At 39.1% G+C, this 17,624-nt stretch overlaps 1 protein-coding gene across 10 annotated transcripts in view; it reads right to left on the reverse strand.

Moving 5' to 3' along the window:
• Positions 1 to 17,624, reverse strand: part of fat1a (FAT atypical cadherin 1a) — a 75,339-nt gene that overhangs the window by 50,387 nt on the left and 7,328 nt on the right. For all 10 annotated transcript variants that reach the window (XR_008905116.1, XR_008905119.1, XR_008905117.1 and 7 more), the window contains exon 3: positions 2,292 to 2,606. Coding sequence is in view for 7 of the 10 variants with exons in the window: in XM_056736733.1 (XP_056592711.1) it covers positions 2,292 to 2,606 (315 nt within the window). In the remaining 3 variants the exon portion in view is untranslated. The remainder of the gene's footprint in view (positions 1 to 2,291; positions 2,607 to 17,624) is intronic.

Consider the following 17,624-nt stretch of genomic DNA (forward strand, 5'->3'; position numbering starts at 1 on the left):
CATAGGCGAACGTCTCCATTCAGTCTGTTTTTTCTTCTGGAAAAAAAGAGAGTGGTAATAACACACGAGCCTTCTCTGGAATTTTTAAAAGAAATCTCAGGCCTCGTGCTCAGATTTGCCAAGATCTCTTTAATAAAAATAAATGCGGACATTTTTCATTCAATTCTTCCAATCCAAATTATATGGGATATGCTATTCTTTTGTCAACGACTGACATTTGTCTATTTTAATATTTCCCAAGGCAATACAATTCTCATGATGGAATGTACAGACACTAGCTAATACTCTTTGAAAATTTGTTCAACGCACTAAAACAAGTTCAGACAACAATATCTCAGGCGCAAGGTTATCTGACCTAACATGTTTCGAAAAAGCCCTAAACTTCCGACATGAATCATTTCATACTTCCCCACAACTGCCCACCTCTGGATCTGCCATTTTTTTACGCCTGTTCTTCTTCGGTATGCTGCAAAACTGTGTTCTGCTCTACGGGGGAGTGAAGAACGAGGGGGGAACCAATGCAGTATAAAATATTCAGTGTGGGTCCATTTAGCAAACCCCATATGCGTACACAGTGATCCATGAAGAGAGTGAGAAATAGAGCAGGGCGACGGTGGGTGAGCGAGACGGAGTGAGAAAACAAGAACAAGCAGTAGTACAGAGATGAGGCATAGGCTTATTCGCTGCGTATTGTACTGAACCTTATGCTTCAGCAGATTTACATAAAAATACAGGTCTGAGACCTCAGCACGACACTCAGAGTATCTCAAAAGACCATTCATACACTGCATACATATCTCCATTCTCCAAATGGATATCTACTCTGATGGACTAAATGCTTTTACATTATGAGTGTCATGCGAGTTCTGGGACACATTATGCTCTACAAAGCAGCTATTTCTTTGGTAAATGAATAACAGAGTAGCGTGTGAGCGAAATAAATAATTAACAGAAATGTTGTTTGTTAACATGCATGCGCAGCATTCATTGTGATCTGGTGACACTACCGGTCAAAAGTTTAGCATCACTTACTCATTATTTATTTTTTCCACATTTAAAATAAAAGTAAACCCCTAAAAAACATAGAATAACACAATTGTAACTGTGGGAATAACGTTGACTAAACTTTAAGCATCTTCAAAAGTTGTCTCCTTTGCCTAGAATTCAAAATGCTAAATCATACACTCAACATTTTATCATCCAGATCCTTGATGTCTCAACCTGACAAACAGTATTCAAAGAATTTCAATACTGCACACTTATTGGCTGCTTTCTATTAAACGTTTGGTCTATTTAAAAAATATGTTTAAATAAATAAATATATTCTAATAAAAGATATTAATATGTTGGCACAATTATATTTTTCTCAACAAAAGTAAGTTCAAACATTGTATCACACACATTTAGTTTAAAATATTTTTAAGATCATGAGAATTTTTTTTGTCAAGTGATCCTTAACTTTTGACCGTTTGTGTGATCTCATGGTCACACTAGACATTGAGCATGCAAAATTTGTTAGGACGGGGCAATAAAAATGGGTGAGGGCGATTCCTCCATCTTTTAAATATCTGTACGGAGAAGTCACGTTGTGATGTTTTGATCTTCTTAGTCATGTTGTGATGTTATGATCTTCAATTGGTGTCATCCATTCGCAGGTCAGAGTTCACCAAACCTGAACTTTGCAGTGAAATGAGAAATATCTTTAGATGGGCTTGCGTTTCCGGTCTTACGCATTTGCATGTGTATGAATGGAAGTCAATGGAACAAAGTCTAGTGTGACTGGAGCATAATTCTTAAGTGCCATTCTTTAAGTGTCAATGCGCATATCATGTTCTGTAAACGGACAAATACTAGACCGTCGTAAAGATTAGAGAAATACTCACACAACGTCTGAAATAAATTACCATGTGAAAGAACAAAATATTCACAAACAATTCAATTTCACTCCCAACGCCCAATTTTTGCCATTCTCTGAAAAACATTGCACCTGAACGAAAGCAAAATTCACTCTAGTATGTTATTTTTCACCACTGTTGTGTGATATTTGAGACTCAGTGTGAAGCTTTGAAATGTTTTTTTCATATCAAAAACACCTCTGTGTGAACGGGCTTTGAGCTAAAATGAAGCCGATGTTAAACATGCTGTTTTGATTGAACTGAGGAAGACTGAATTTATATTTTTGAATCTGTCGTTCAAAAAAAACAGATCGATCACTGTACTCAGTGAATGTCTCTCGCTGCTTCTACTCCTGTCTCCCTTAAGATGAAAATAGAGAGCTTGGACGTGCTCACCTGTCTTAGGGTTGATGCTGAAGAAGCCCTGAGGGTTCCCGCTGGTGATCTTGAAGGAGAGCTTTTCCCTGGACCTGGTGTCCGGGTCGAACGCTTCGATCTGGATGATGGAGACATCTTTGGCCGAGTTCTCCATGACGGATGGGTAATAGACGGGTTCAGAAGTCTGAGGAGCGTTGTCGTTGACATCCTGGACCTCGATGTACAACTCAACGAAGGAAGAGAGTGGGACCACTCCATGGTCAGTGGCGTAGACTGTCAACCAGTAGTGCGGTGCGGTCTCGTGATCCAACAACTCTTGTGTCCGAATCACACCTGAGGAACACAAAAGATACATTGAATGCATATACTGTATATATATCATCTTTTTGGGATAATACGACTCACATTTCCCACCCATAATTCAATTGAAACAAGAGATAAATGCTTGTCAGGTCATGTGATATAACAAAGTGTCAACGTGAGGGAAGAAACAACTCTTTTTTTTTCTAGGCCAGCAATATGACTGTACATAATTTTACACGTATTGTTTAGACGTCCTATTCATTTCTCTAGGTGTGAAGCTGTAAGCAAACCTGTAAATAGCATCTCTAACATTTTACATCCTTAACATCCAATGTCCATCATTCTATTCCTATGATTATGGAAGCTTAAGAAGCAGATAAGTGGCTCTGAGAGGTTTAAAGGGAACGTTATCCCTCTTATAGATCGTCTTCTGAACCTCTTAGTGTAAAATGCCTTTATTAAACACAGCTTGCTCTGAGCGTAAGTCACCTGTTCAGCTCTCCACCTTGCAATCTTAAAACATTACAGCCGTTTGGTGCACGGGCCATGTGTGCTGCATTGCATTCAGCTGTGTCAACAGTCCGCCTATTCAGACGGGCAAAACTCTCTGTTTCACGGCCATAAAAGAATGAGGGGGGGCTGGAAGAGGAGGTGGAGGCCGCCGAAGCGCAAACATCAGCTCTGCCTACAAAGAGCAACCAAATCCGTCACATATGATATTGAGTAAAGATGAAGGGAAGAAAGCGAGACAAGAGGAATGCAAAGGAGTGTAGGGACTTTGATCTATACATCTGCATGTGCACTGGCGTATGAAGGTGTGGCATAATTTATGTAGCACAATGATTCATTAGACTTTATTGTATTGTCTTGCCAAATAAAGAGGAGGGCCGTCTGAGGGCAATAAAGGTTTGGCTTGCCTGAAAAAACCCTGTCATAAGGTTATCTGTATCTGAGTGATCTCATCGTTTTTGAAGCGGGCGTAGGTGGGCGTGCATGAATGGTGAGAGAGAGGTAAAGAGACACTCCCTGACCAAAGTTTACAGTGACCCTGTCATTGAAAACTCAAGCTCATTAAACTTGAGCCATAAAACTTTGAGATTATATCCAGCTGGCAAGGAAATCCTAAAACCTGGTCTTGTTCAGGTTTCAAACTCATATGGTCTCTTTCACTGATTCTTAAACATCATGTAGGCCAACTCAGCACTTTTTTGTTTAGTTACAAAGTACAAGCAGATAACGGCCATATATGAGAAAGCGCATCGTGTTTCACGTCACATGAGGACGTAAGGGAGCGAGAACAATATCATGTTTGTTTCAGAATGATCTTTTCCAAAGCGCAGAGCTCCAGTTCAAGTGTCCTACGGGCTCGTTGTTTTGTTAACTGGCTTCAGCAAACTTTTGACGCAACCTTGAGGGGGTTAAAATGAGAAAGAAGAGCTGCACACCTTTAAAACAAACAAGGGAAAACAGCTCCTTTTCACATGCTCAAGGTGTTTTTTACTTTCTTTGCCCTGTTTTTCCATTCATCATTGATCTGGAACACCTGACGTTAGCTGGGTAGCTTAAGGCTCTAATATAGGAGGTGGGTAGAAAGAAACTGATAGCTCACTTCATCTTGCCTGTGGCTATCGGGGTGTAGGTCGGCCCATACATCAGGGTTGTTATAAACTCGACACTGTAGATGCCTGCCCTGTTGAAAAAAACTAGATATAGTCTGCTTTTGTATGTTTTGATGTGCTGGTTTAAAATGGTCATGTGCTGGTTTAAGCTTGTCCTTAGCTGGTCCATAGCTGGTCCATAGCTGGTTTAAGCTGGTCAAACCCTTATCAAAACATACCTAACCCTGCATATGCTGTCTTTTTCAACAGGGATATGAAGTAATGTGCAAGAGAAATGCAGCAAACATTGTTAAAAAGAACACAAAATGGCTGACGACTGCAAACTTTCAATGTTCACCATTGGTGCCCATGCAAAACTTGTCGACAAAACGACGAGAATACGGTGGTTACACGCAGGAAATAAATCTCAAACACTTAGTATTGGCTGAAGGGGTGTAACTTATCATGAGTCCAAGTCATTCAGTTGGGTTGCACTAATCGGTTTATAAATACTAGAAATGTGCTGATACTAAATGTCTCTACTGAGACCGATTACGATTATTATTATTAGAGTATTAACGATTATTAGAGTAATATCTGCCGATGCCAATACCGATTCTGAAGATTAAATTAATATTTCTTAACTTTCTTAATGGTAATAATTCATAAAATTACTATAAGGCTAATTTTAAACATTAATTTGGTGATAATGCCGATAGTCGATAGTGTGTAGATTTACTTTTTCCGACCAATACAGATTACTGGCCGATTACTCGTATCTCTAATAATTATAATAATTTAAATGTCATTTTAATCCTTTTTTAATGATAACATATTACGGAATAAAGTTCTGCATTTGAACATCAGTTCCATTGAACAATTAAAAAAAATGCTTTTTCAAACATCCAAAATTAAGAGAAGAACAACGCATGGTTGGACGCTGAGCATGAAGATTGTAGCCCTGGATGAAAAAACAGTATGATGTGAGGGAGGAGAGGGCTAAGAAAGCAGAATGACTAAGACAAACGAGTGTGTGTGATAGAGGCTAGCAGAGTGTGAGAATGTGTCAACCGGAGTCAGAGAAGCTTCAAGACAGATGTGGAGGAGAGAAGAAGGTGAGATGGTAGGAGAAAGGCTAAGACTGTATCAGCGTCAAATCTAGTTTGGACAAAATTTTAATTATAATGGGTTCGAATGCGTTTCCTTTTGTCTATTGTCGTGTCTGGTGTAGACACGGTGTTAAAAATCAGTTTTGTTCACCAACTACGGGTTTTCAAACTTGAGTGAGCATTTGGATGACGGGGGATAGGCACAAAAGAAAGCTCCCCCGTCAAAGCCAAAAGAGCTTTATTGACCCCTCTGCCAACCTCCTAAGGCAATCACCAGGGTGATGACTTCATCAACATGCCAACAAACACTTCATAGCAAGACACGGAAGGCTTCAAATTGATTCAAACTCGCACCAACCACATGAACGCATGAACTGCTGGCCAAAAGGCTCCGAGCTAATAACACTGACGCCATTAACTGTAAAATTTGCACTGAATATTCACCAAAATTGTACACATATATTATTCACAATGAGCTGAATTTGAAATGTTTCTTATCCTTTAAAAATGTACACTTTTAGTCCATTGTTTAGTTTAACCATCATGTCATGCTTTTTTCAATGCCAAAACTATGCCTTGTGTAAAAAGATCTTCAACCCAACATCATGAACTTACCAACTGACCTGCTCATAAGCAGTTTGTTCTAAACCCCCTGTTGAGTGGATTAGAACCACATTCACATGCAGGAACATTTACCTAACAATAAACATTCTCAACGGGATTTTGATTCACTAACACAAGCCCTTTGCACTAACAGCCAGCTCCGACTGAGACAAGGTTTTTGTTCATTCAAGACTTATTCATTGTTTTAAAGAAGCTTCAGGAATTCTACAGAGCTAAATCTCTGACCTAATTGTTCATATAATCTTAAACAAATAAATTGCACAGAAAGCTCGTTTACAGAACTTTGGAAAAATCTCTCCCAAACTGTTTTATTCCTTTATCTACAAATGAGTCACAGCAGTGTTTAGGATATTAAAAAAAAACAATTGCAAACAGTCTGTTATTGGAGTGATTCATTCATTACACTGAGGTGTTTCAAAGGTATTCTGCCACACCTTTGAATAAACCGTACTTCAGGAAGTTGTGAAACCTGCCTTAAGGCTACAGAATATGATGACAGAAATACAGCAAGTCTTTCTTTCTCTCTGCTTTGTCTGTTGGCATTTTTTACCCTAAAGCGAGAACTTTCACAGCTAACTGACCCCCTAAGACAATAAGAAAGGCTCGCACTGACTCAACATGGCTGACCTTGCATGTATCTGTGTGTGGTTGTGGAAACACAGTTCAACATATTAAACAACCATAAATCAAATTAATCAATATTTGCTTCAAATCTTAGAGGAATATTTCAAACAAAATTAAAAATTCTGTAATCATTTACCCACATTTACTCTCCTTTCTCATTTCAAAAACCTGTATGACTTTCTTTCTTCTGAAGAACACAGAAGAAGATATTTTCAAGAATGTGACCCCATTCACTTCGTTTGCATTGGTTTTGTGTCCATATAATAGAAGAAAATGGGGACCAGTGCTGTTGGTTACCAACTTTCTTCAAAATATCTTCTTCTTTGTCATTTAGATTGATTAGATGGTGAATAGATGGTCATTTTTGGGTAAACTATAACTTTAGGCTGTGAAAAAAATACACCATAAAACCTTATATAAAACAAAAAAGACAATATGAGGAATGCTAGTCCCCTTTCACATCAATTGTAATGTCACAAAACCACTGAGACATTTCTCAATCTCCCACAGAAGTAAGGATTATATACGGTTTTGAATGACATGAGGATGAATAAATGATGACAGGATTTCTATGTTTGGGTAAGAAAAAATCCCTTTAAAAAGCGGCCACCATTCACTTTAATTGTAAAGGAAAACCACCATGAAGATTCTGCTATGAATACCTCTTTTTTGTTTAACGGAAGAAAGAAAGAGTTTTGAAAGACATGAAAGGTAAGTAAATGACAGCTGATTTTTTATTTCTGTATAGCTATTCCTTTAAAGCTTGTGTCCTGGCAAAGACTATCAAGGGCTATAATGACGAGAATGTAAAGTGGATTGGGGAATAGCCTAGTCTCCATTCTCCCTTTCCTCTTCTGTTTCTCGGCTAGGCCATAATGAGGGTCAGAAAGAGGATCTTGTCAGGGTCATGGCCTGGTGGGTAGGGCATGTGCTCCAACATATTGTGCAGTGGCGACCGAGTTCTTGGCTCGGGTCATTTCCCAATCCCACCCCAGCTTCTCTCTATCATTCACTGCCTCCTTAATAATGGTCTATTACAGTAAAAATCTGAAAGAAAAGTCCTGACCACTGTATGCACTACGGCGCATACTTCCTAACAGAACAAGAGACAAATGTAATATATGCAAATAAACTTCTTTTCACTCTCTCTCCTATTTACACATACAAACGCATGGCACAGCGTCAATTTGAGGCTGCAAAAAGCTGGAAACTGCCAAATTAGAAAGCCAAGAAAGATTATGAACGTTGTCAAAAAGAGGATTATTAAATGTAAAATCCTGTTTAGCCCCGGCGTTCATTTTCATAAAGAGATGAGTTGCCTTCAGAAACTATCAATATTCTGGCGGAGGATGTGTAGTGAACCACGCAACTTTAGCCCCTGTAAGCTCACTCCTCAACCACAGAACTGCTGCACGTATCATCAAAGCGAAGCTTGACTAACTCTGAGCAGTTCTTTGACCTTCAGCGAGTGACTCTACAAGACTTCACATATGTGCCGTAGGTGGGAGAAACAGAAGGATGAGTTAGGACATTTTAGAATGTGCATTCCCCTGGTTTGGCCGATTCGCTTTGTAAAGACTTTGTTAATTCTGCTATTCATGCTCCTGCATTCTTTAGCCTTCTTAGACCTCCTGTGCACATGCTTACATAAACTTTCTCAGCCATTTTTTTCTCTTCCTCAAGACTCTCAGAAAAGCAGGAGGTATACTTTGGATTCCTATGTCAGAAGCAAGTGTATAAGAAGGGAACCCTCGGCTAAGCTCCCACCGCCCCCCCTCCCGACTTTAATCATATCATGCTCTCGGTTCCCAGAGTTTTTTAGAGGGGCTATAAAGGGATCTACCCCACTTCACTTTCGGTTTAGTGATGCAGGAGTACATAGATGGTACAGCACAAGCCTTGAGGAATCCTCGTATCCGTTTGGGGATTGGAACTTCAAATGAACCTTTTATTACTTTGAAAAAACATGAATACTATTTGTTTAAATGGGGATGTTGTACTGGACTTCAGAGAGCAAACGCTGACTGTTAATATGAGAGAAATGTAAGCTTCCGCGCAAGTTCTATCAGGAAGACTCCTCACAGCATAATCAATTACGGTTAGCCTATCATCCCTCAGCACGTATTATAAAAGGATGGTACTCACCCTCTCTTTCGTTCGCAGAAACTAACGCATGAGTGAAACCTCCATCCTCCCCACCACCACCACCAGGTCAGGGGCCCGGCCTCAGTCCGGGGGTAGGCTCCGCCCCTGCCTTATCTTCAGGCAGGAACATCGGAATCATTTTGCCATGATTCATTTATTGGACGGGGCCTATGCCCAAAGATCTTTAACATTATGTTTAATAAATATTATTTATCGTTCTATGTTTCCTGAGTCTTTCTGGTAGAACTGTATGAATTCAATAACTTCAGTAAAGCTCTAATTGTACGTTTTCGGAAAAGTTGTTTTCTTGAGTCAATTCCAACCAAATACCTGCTGAAACAACTTTGAATCACTGAATCAAGGAAGCAATTAAACAACGATTGCTTGATGACTTTAACAAACACTGCGATACACAAAAGCCATCTTATCTACTGGGCATCCTGGACAAGAGATTACAGGCTTGCAGAGCCTCTTGAGTCAACGCTTTATTTCCGTGTTACGCATCATTGCGTTTTCACTATATCGTCCGAGCAAACAAAGCAACTAGGGCTACAGAAACTTCAAGTACCATTTAGCTGGAGGGGAAAACCGTACTGAAGAGGAACAGAATGATTTGACAGACTTAATACAGGCACACTGTCCTGCATGACATATCCCACTAATCTCATCCTAAAAGCAAATACTAAGCGGAAATGCGTTTACAAACACAACCATTAAGATATAAAGCACATCCATGCTCCAACAGGAAAGCTTGAGGAAAGAACTTTTAACAAATGAATCAAATGAGCGAATTTGACATAACATGCTGCCTTAGAGCACGGAGCCAAAAACAGACAATTTGGAAGTCTGTATTTGTGAGGCGCACGAGAAAATTGATCAATGAATGAAAGGGAGTGATACAATTGGAACACAGCCGACGGAAAGCCTGCTTTCCTGCCTGCTTTACCCTATTAATTCCAGATGAGAGCTTCTATTGTCACTTGTCCAAACAGACCTTACTCTTCCAAACACCTCATGTTATCTCAGAGGCCTTGTAGTCTGGCGGTCAGCGGGTCTGTTTGCTTAAATATCACATTTAGTATTTTAGGTCGTTCTCCCCCCCATCCCCCCCCCGCCCGAACTGACTCGGATCACGAGCACCTCTTGATAAGGGCCTTCTGCTGTGATAGAACAAAATTTTTCTGAAGCATGAAATAGCTGCCCAATGACATTGTCGGTGCTGGCATTATCACAGGGATGGAGTATTAGCGTGCCGGTGTATGCCAGAGAGCATTTCTCTCCTCTTTTGGGAAGGTTGATAAGGCTATGAACTGTGTTTCAAACGGGGTACCGCCTTGACATTTTGAAAGCCTCACTTCATTTTTCCTCTCACTTTTCTATTTATAAACTCACGCTCCTTGGAGTGTTTCTATGTGGCGAGGATCAAAGGCGTTTAAATGTGGCGAGGAGGAGGCTGGCGAGGCAATAAAAAAAAGTCATTTGGTTCAAACCCCAGATGTTTTACTCTTAACTGAGCTCCTAATTACATCTTTATATCCTATTACAAATGTGAATTTATATTTAAGGAAAATGTTGCACACCGATAGACCAAAACAAATAACAACATTATAGTATCATAGCGAACCTAACGTTCCGTGATGCAACGATTTGTTGCGCACACTACGGTAGTTTACGTTGCCAAAAAAAGCTATCAAATCAAACAGACTAGTCTATAAGGTACACGTTCCAACTAGGTGCAGGGCAGGTTTCTAATGATAACACTGCAGGTTCTCCGAGGTCCAATGATTTCTCTTGGCTTCGTTGCAAGCTCTTGCTATTCTCTGCCCAACGCAGGAGCCCAACATTGAAATAAAAAGCATTCATTTTCATTTCTCATCCCTAACCTCTGAGTGGAAAAGGCGTGGGTTTGACATTCAGTCCCAAGATGTGCTATGCTAAAATGCCAGTTAACTTTGACGCACAGTCAGATACAGTTTGAGAGCAGATGCATCACGCTGTTTGTCTCGCGTCGGTGGTTAGCGTTTCTGCTTTCGCGCTCCGCTTTCACCAGCCCCGTGTTTACATCTGCTGTCATTCGCCTTCAATTCTGCTATAACAGTGTGTGACATCACAGGGGAACAGTGAGCATGGTGATATTGGCCACTGTAATGCGAACTGGCAATGCTGGAAGGCGGTTCGTGGCACACGAAATCTGATGAAATGTGAAATACTGAGCCACATGTTGGAGTTAATTCGCAAGTCATTTGTTTCAGTGTGCATTTCTAAAAGCAGAAACATTCAGTTTCTGATTTGTTTAGTCATGGTTGGTCTTTTGCTCAACCTCGCTGACTTCTATTAAGGCAATACTAAAACAACACACATTTACATCAGCACGAGTTCCCAAAAATGAGACTTGAAAGTGTGCTTTTCATTTAGCACCCTACAATCAACTCCTGATCCCTCTGCATTCCAAAACCCTGTTACCCCAGCAACAAGACTCAAGCAAAGACTACACAGTCCGTCAGTCAGTCAGTCATGCACCCTCTGGAAAAATATTGGAAAAGAAGTGGTAACACCCTTGAGAGATCTAAACTAATATCACCAATAGCGAGAGACGGCAAGATGGGCCAAGGAGATGCTCAATATTTTGACACATGGTGAGAAATGTAAGAGAGAAAATGAGAAGGCCACTGCGAAATCCGTCTGGCACCTCACCTCGAAATGAAACTCTTTCCTTGCCCGTTTTCTTTCTAATGACCCCCTTTCCCTTCTCCCGGGCCAACGGAGAGGTAGCCAAACATGAGAAGACAAAGCCGCCAGCACATTCCTCTGTTATCTGGCATCAGAAAGAATCAACCAACCTCTCTCTCCACAGGAAGGGCATATGGGGGATACATTTAGAGTTCACAGAGAACAGTACATGCACACTTTACTTCTAGACACTTTGTACATCAAACTAATTCATTTCCGAAAAAGAGGTCCTCTGATAGCTTTTCACAAAAAGTACATTTCATTCATTGTGTTAGCTGCTACTGAGCGAAGGGAGCGTTTTTCTTTTTCCAGAATGCTACATTGGGTACCATAAAAATGCCCAAAATGCTTTATGTAACACATTGAAACGACAGAGCGGTTGTGAGCCTTCAACCAAATTCTAACATGACCTGGCAGTGTACAGAGCCTTAAATGAGTGAAAGATGTTAACAGAACTGAAGGACTAAGTACATAAATTAAATGCTTTAAGAGCATAGGCTTGAATGAAGGAAATATATTTTTGGCCTCAGTCGATGAGTAATCTATCTGTGAAAAATCCCAACCAGAAGTTGTAAATGTTTTCCCAAAAGTGTTCTTATATCACAAGTCAGTCTGCATTCTATACTCATCAATCAAACAGGGAATAGCGCTAAAAGGCAGCTGGCTTTTTACGCTGGCTCGTGAAACAAACAAGATATTTTTGAGCTGTGGATGTCAGGGAGAGGGATCAGACATGGTTGCGCGCTCAGTGCTATGGGGCGCCCGTTGACCTTAGAGTGTCTGGCTCGAGCAGATACTTCTGTATTTCGATGAAAGCTTAAGGGGCTTTAGAATCAGTATTTCTTGACCACTTAATCCAACTTTCTGGTTTTCCCAAAATTGAAAGATGCTTTGGGACACATAATTATTTTACGGCCACAAAACTTGGAACCACTGTTTATGAGAAATTACAAATTGCTATATATGTGGTTGTAATGAAATGTGAATTAGTCATCGTGTGCACACACTAGCGGAAAATTGAATTGCAATGTTGATGCAAATTACACAAATTTATAGGGTTGTGTTGACCGGAGTTCCAAAATAAGTAAAGAAGGCTAAAATGTGGAACAGACAACAAATGCTCGACCCAAAATCATGATATTTTTGAGAAAATGCGATTATTATTTCACTATATTGCGTTAACACTTTATAGCCTTGTATAAATCTTTTTTTTATTCATGTGCATGCACATTTATAAGTTCTACACATCTGGATTTCACATTTCACATCTACACATTTATTAAATTATGAGCTGTAGTTTTTAAAGCAATTAAATTACTATATCATGTAATGTACTGAATAATCTTTACTAGGGATGGGAATTTTTCAGTAATTTCATTTTCAAATATTTGAGCTCATAAAAAACGAATATTCAAATATTTGTTTATTTAAATTAAGTTAATAATGACGGTATTTATTTAGTTTTTATTAAGTCACAATTTCACACCAAAGCTTATAATTAAATATTCATAAGGCATTACTATTATATCCTGTATATTAGAGGTCGACCGATATGCGTTTTTCAGGCCGGTACCGATACCGATTATTTCCATGCAAATTAGACTGATAACCGATATTTTGAACCGATATATATATGGTGTAAAAACGTAAATTTATATAGAAATTAAGAATACATGCTCTGAAACATTTGAAACATGTTTAATTCTGACTGAGAAATCTTAATCATAACACATATTAATACTTTGTTAATACTAACAAAAGAAAGAAGGGAGCACCCATCAGAATTCTGTGAACATTTTGTAAACCACAAGCAACACAGTAAAAAACAACAAGCAACAAATGAAAAAATGATTGAATGTAACAAATTATATTTATTTATGGAAAAAAATATGTTCTGATGACTTTAACATTGCATACAATACTATTCAATTAATCATTTAGCTAATCATTGGATTAACTAGCACAATTTGAATTATATAATAAGTGTAAATAATTGAATTGCCTTCATAGCTTTACTGTGTATGTTGTTGAAAAGACCGCAATATTTTCATGAAGCTATATAACATTAAAAGCATATTTTAGGCACACTTTAGTACATAAGCCTATTCCTTGATTGAATTGTCGGCAAGACGGGAATTTAATCACAGCCATGTGTGTCTCTGAACATTTATGTGTATAAATAAGTTGCGAAATATAACTCGATCTAACATTTGTCGCGAGCAGCTTGAGATTGCGGAGTCTATGTGTGTGTGTGTGCTCGCGTGCATGAGAGCGCTCTGACTGAAGACCGACGATCGACGATTCAAATCTTTTATGCTATAAAATGTCTTGTATTTTGGAAAAGGCGTCATTTTAAGTGACGTGCAAAACGCCAGCTCGATCAATTACAAGAAACGCGTGTGCAGTGTGCTGCTCGCTTGCAGAGCAAATCATTGTTATACTGAGGATGTGAATTATATCTACATGATAATAATGTGTAAATCCCGCGGAACCTGCAGGAAACCCGCAAAGCTGCTCCGAAATTCAGGCACTTATTATATTGAAGTGTTTTGCATCTTCAGTGTAGTGGATTGTGATTTATTTCAAGGTCTGATGCTGCTTTACCTCATAGAGCATGAACCCGAAGCAGCGCTTTCGGTGTGAGAGTGAAAAACACTTTATGTTCCGCAGCTTCTCGCGTTGATTGGCCGGACTCGTGACTTAGTCCCAAGAAATCAGAGGGGCAGTGGGCGGGCATTACTCTAGGCAAACCCCTAGAGTGACGTGTTCCGACTACTCTCACTAAATCCTTGGCTGCGTCAGAGCCAAAAAGCGCATTTCAAAATTAAATGACTTTATCGGCAAATCGGCTTTGAAAATGATCGATATCGATTATCGGCTAAATCCTTAATATCAACGCCGATAATCGGCCAATTCGATAATCGGTCGACCACTACTGTATATAGGGTTTTTCATGTTGAAAAAACGGGAAAACAGACAAATACATAAAAACTCGCTGCTCTTCTCTGACTGTCTTAATTGTTAAAATATTGATAATAAATTAAGTCAACGGGCCTCGCAACTTGCTTGTTTGTTTCCCTTATAAGTGATCGTCATATGAGGATAATATTTCCTGTTGATCAGCGCAGTATATATATACGGTCAGTTACTGTCTTGTTTGGCTTTGCATTGCATTTGCATCAATAAATAAGGTAGGCCTATTTATTTCAACTAAGGTAAGGAATCACAGCGCGTTTTAAGACAAACAAAAAAGCCTCTGTAACTATTAACAGGCTGTCACTTGAAGGCGATTAGCCTATTTGCACATCTAAGGAAAATTCAGGCTTTAAGGTATGCAAAAGGTGCCAGTCTTATGTTAAGGCCAAATTTATTAACATAAGTAGCAGTGAAATCTATTTTCATGTTTCAAGTTGTTGAAATTACTATTACCTAATATATTTATAACGAATGAATCTGAATTTACAAAGAACAACCGCTCAGAACAAGTTATGGTAATAAATAAATTACTGTTAATCATTTAATATTACGTTGGTATTTTATACCTTATGTAAGTAATGTTAAGTAAAAGAGGAGGTGTTATGACTAAAATGAACAGTAAATATGTCATTAGCGTCATTGGATTTTTTCATAATACGAAAAAATGTTACTGAATCACTTCTAATGAGCTATTTAGAAACTGCATCTATATCAAAATTAGTAACCTTACAACTTTGGCCAGCATCTAGTTCTCACACTTTTTATTTAGCTTTTCATTTTATAAATATATAAATGCTGTTAGCTTCATATTTGACCTGTAGTCTAAGTTTTGTTTTCCACTCGTTCCATTTTAACCATCGGGGGCTTATTATATAAAGGCATAAGATTCTTTGCGTAGCTCTGATGACATCTATCAGTTTAGCAGCATACCTCAATGCCTTGTGTTTTCAAACAAACATACACACACCAGTCACAGAATTAGCCTGCTTTAAACACTAACATCTCACCAGGGCTCAACATAGCTCCAAGCTCTTGCCATGTTTGTGAGAGCTTCAGATGTAAACATTGTTGCTATAGGTTCAACTCTACACACACATTCCACTAGCTATTGGTTACTAAAGCAAAGCAGAAAGGCAGCCCATAAAAATGACAAACCCAATTTAGGTTTAAGGCAAAACTAATCTTACTGAATGGTAAGAGAATGAATGAAACTATTACTGACAAAGTGAAGCCCAAAACATATCAAATCAACATTGTTTCTCAAAACTGAGGGTTTTGAGGGCAGCTTTGGCTTCACTCAACTAAAAATATCCATCTATGGGAGTAGTTGACATGCATTAAAAAAAGCTTCACATTCCTACCGGGCAAAACAACTGCAGTCAAACATGTAGGATTCAGTCATACAAAATAAGAGTGGGTATGAAAAAGGGAGAGAATTTAATTTGCACATTCCAAAACCCCGACCCCTAAAGGCCAGTTTATACACGAGCCTGGCTCCGCTTCACGAGCCTCCGCTGACGGCGCGCGCCACTCCCCAAACGGACGAGACGTTTTTACTTGACGTGTTTGCCGTTGAGATATTATTTGAAACGACAGGGGGTGCACAAACGAAATCGTCCTGTAAATCTGCAGGAAGTAGAAGAAAAGTAGGAATTTTACCGGAATTACGTCTGATCATTCAGAATGGCGTCTTGCGAGCAGCTGCTCGACAAGAATCGTAGGAGATTTTGTGTTGTTGCTACTATCAAAAAAAAGGAGGAAAAAGGAGATGGAATGTTCGCCCACTGCATGCCACAAACGTGGAGATGTAGAATACATCGCTCTTGTGAAGCAGATGCGTGTGATGGACGGGGAAATGCATTTCAAACGATTGTTTATTGATTTAATACATTTTTACATCAAACTTTTTGTTCACTCTTTTATTTCTGTGCATAATGCAGACACATTTCTACATATTGTTGGTTAGGGACTGCTAAATGTACATTGCCATAAATTAACCCATTGGATGTCTTTATGTTATATAAAATGAGAAGATATAAGAAAAATTCAAAAGAGCAATGTTGATAAATATTGTTTTATTCTGAATACAATATAAAACAGACACATTGATCATAAAAGATGTCTGTACATGTGTACCTGTTCAGCCAAAATCTGTTTAAAGCTTTCATGTTGACTGCGGCGCCGCGCGAACTGTTCGCTCGAGTCACAAAAAATGTTGTGCACACCGCCACGCGAAATGAGCTCGCGCTCACCCAAAGCGAACTTCGCGAACACCGCGATGACGTCATATTTGACACTTGCACTTGTGTCGAGTATAACCAGCCCTTGAGGGTCTCCAATCAGAGAATAAAACGGGTTAACACAAAGACATGGAAAACGTTGTCCAACACACAGCCAGATTAGTCCATATGTGCCTCAGTCATTCTTGTAAAACATTGGCGGTGGTGACCCCCTCTTTAAAAAAACAGCAAATGAGATTCAGCCTTGGATTTAAGATTGATTCCTACATGAAATGTGATCTTCAACCCACATGTAGTGACCTTCAACCTAAACACCTCCTACCAAGCCCTCCAGTTCAGACCCTGTTCTAATCTTTCCATTCCCAGGAGAGCTGCTCGCCTCTAACCTCAGGCATATTTGCATTGGCACCAGTCCTGCCTGTGATCCTTAACAATGGGACTCAGAAAAAGACAATGGCATGACCTACAGTTAGCTTGATCAATTTGAGGGTCTGAAAGCCAGGGAGCAGGTCATAATTAAGTTGTGGTAAATAATATAAATGACATTAAAACTACCTTGAATACATGAAGCATGTCTTCTGTACCAAGTAACAAAGAAATTCAAAAGTCTTGACAACTTCCCCTCTTAAAACTTTTAAACAGTATATATATTATAGATTTTTTAAATCAACTTACAAGCATTAAAATAAACACTGTACTCCACTGTAAGTATAAAACTGGGCAGTCACAATGGCTGACAGATGGTCTTGTTGCCGTACAACCCTATGCCAGTACATCCTGTCATCCTAAATTTACAACCAAGGAAAGCTAGATTTCCCAAAAGCAATCAATTGGAGACATTGCTAATTTACTTCATTTGATATATTTGGCTGGAAATTTTACAATCAAATTAGTAATAACATTTCTTTCTCGATTTAAGTTCAAAAAAAGAGTTTAATCGGATGAATGCAGAAAAACATACTTTATGTATGCTCTTTCATCGGCCAAACTGTACGTTAACCA

Source organism: Triplophysa dalaica, chromosome 2, assembly GCF_015846415.1.
Source record: "Triplophysa dalaica isolate WHDGS20190420 chromosome 2, ASM1584641v1, whole genome shotgun sequence".
Taxonomy (NCBI): Eukaryota; Metazoa; Chordata; class Actinopteri; order Cypriniformes; family Nemacheilidae; genus Triplophysa; species Triplophysa dalaica.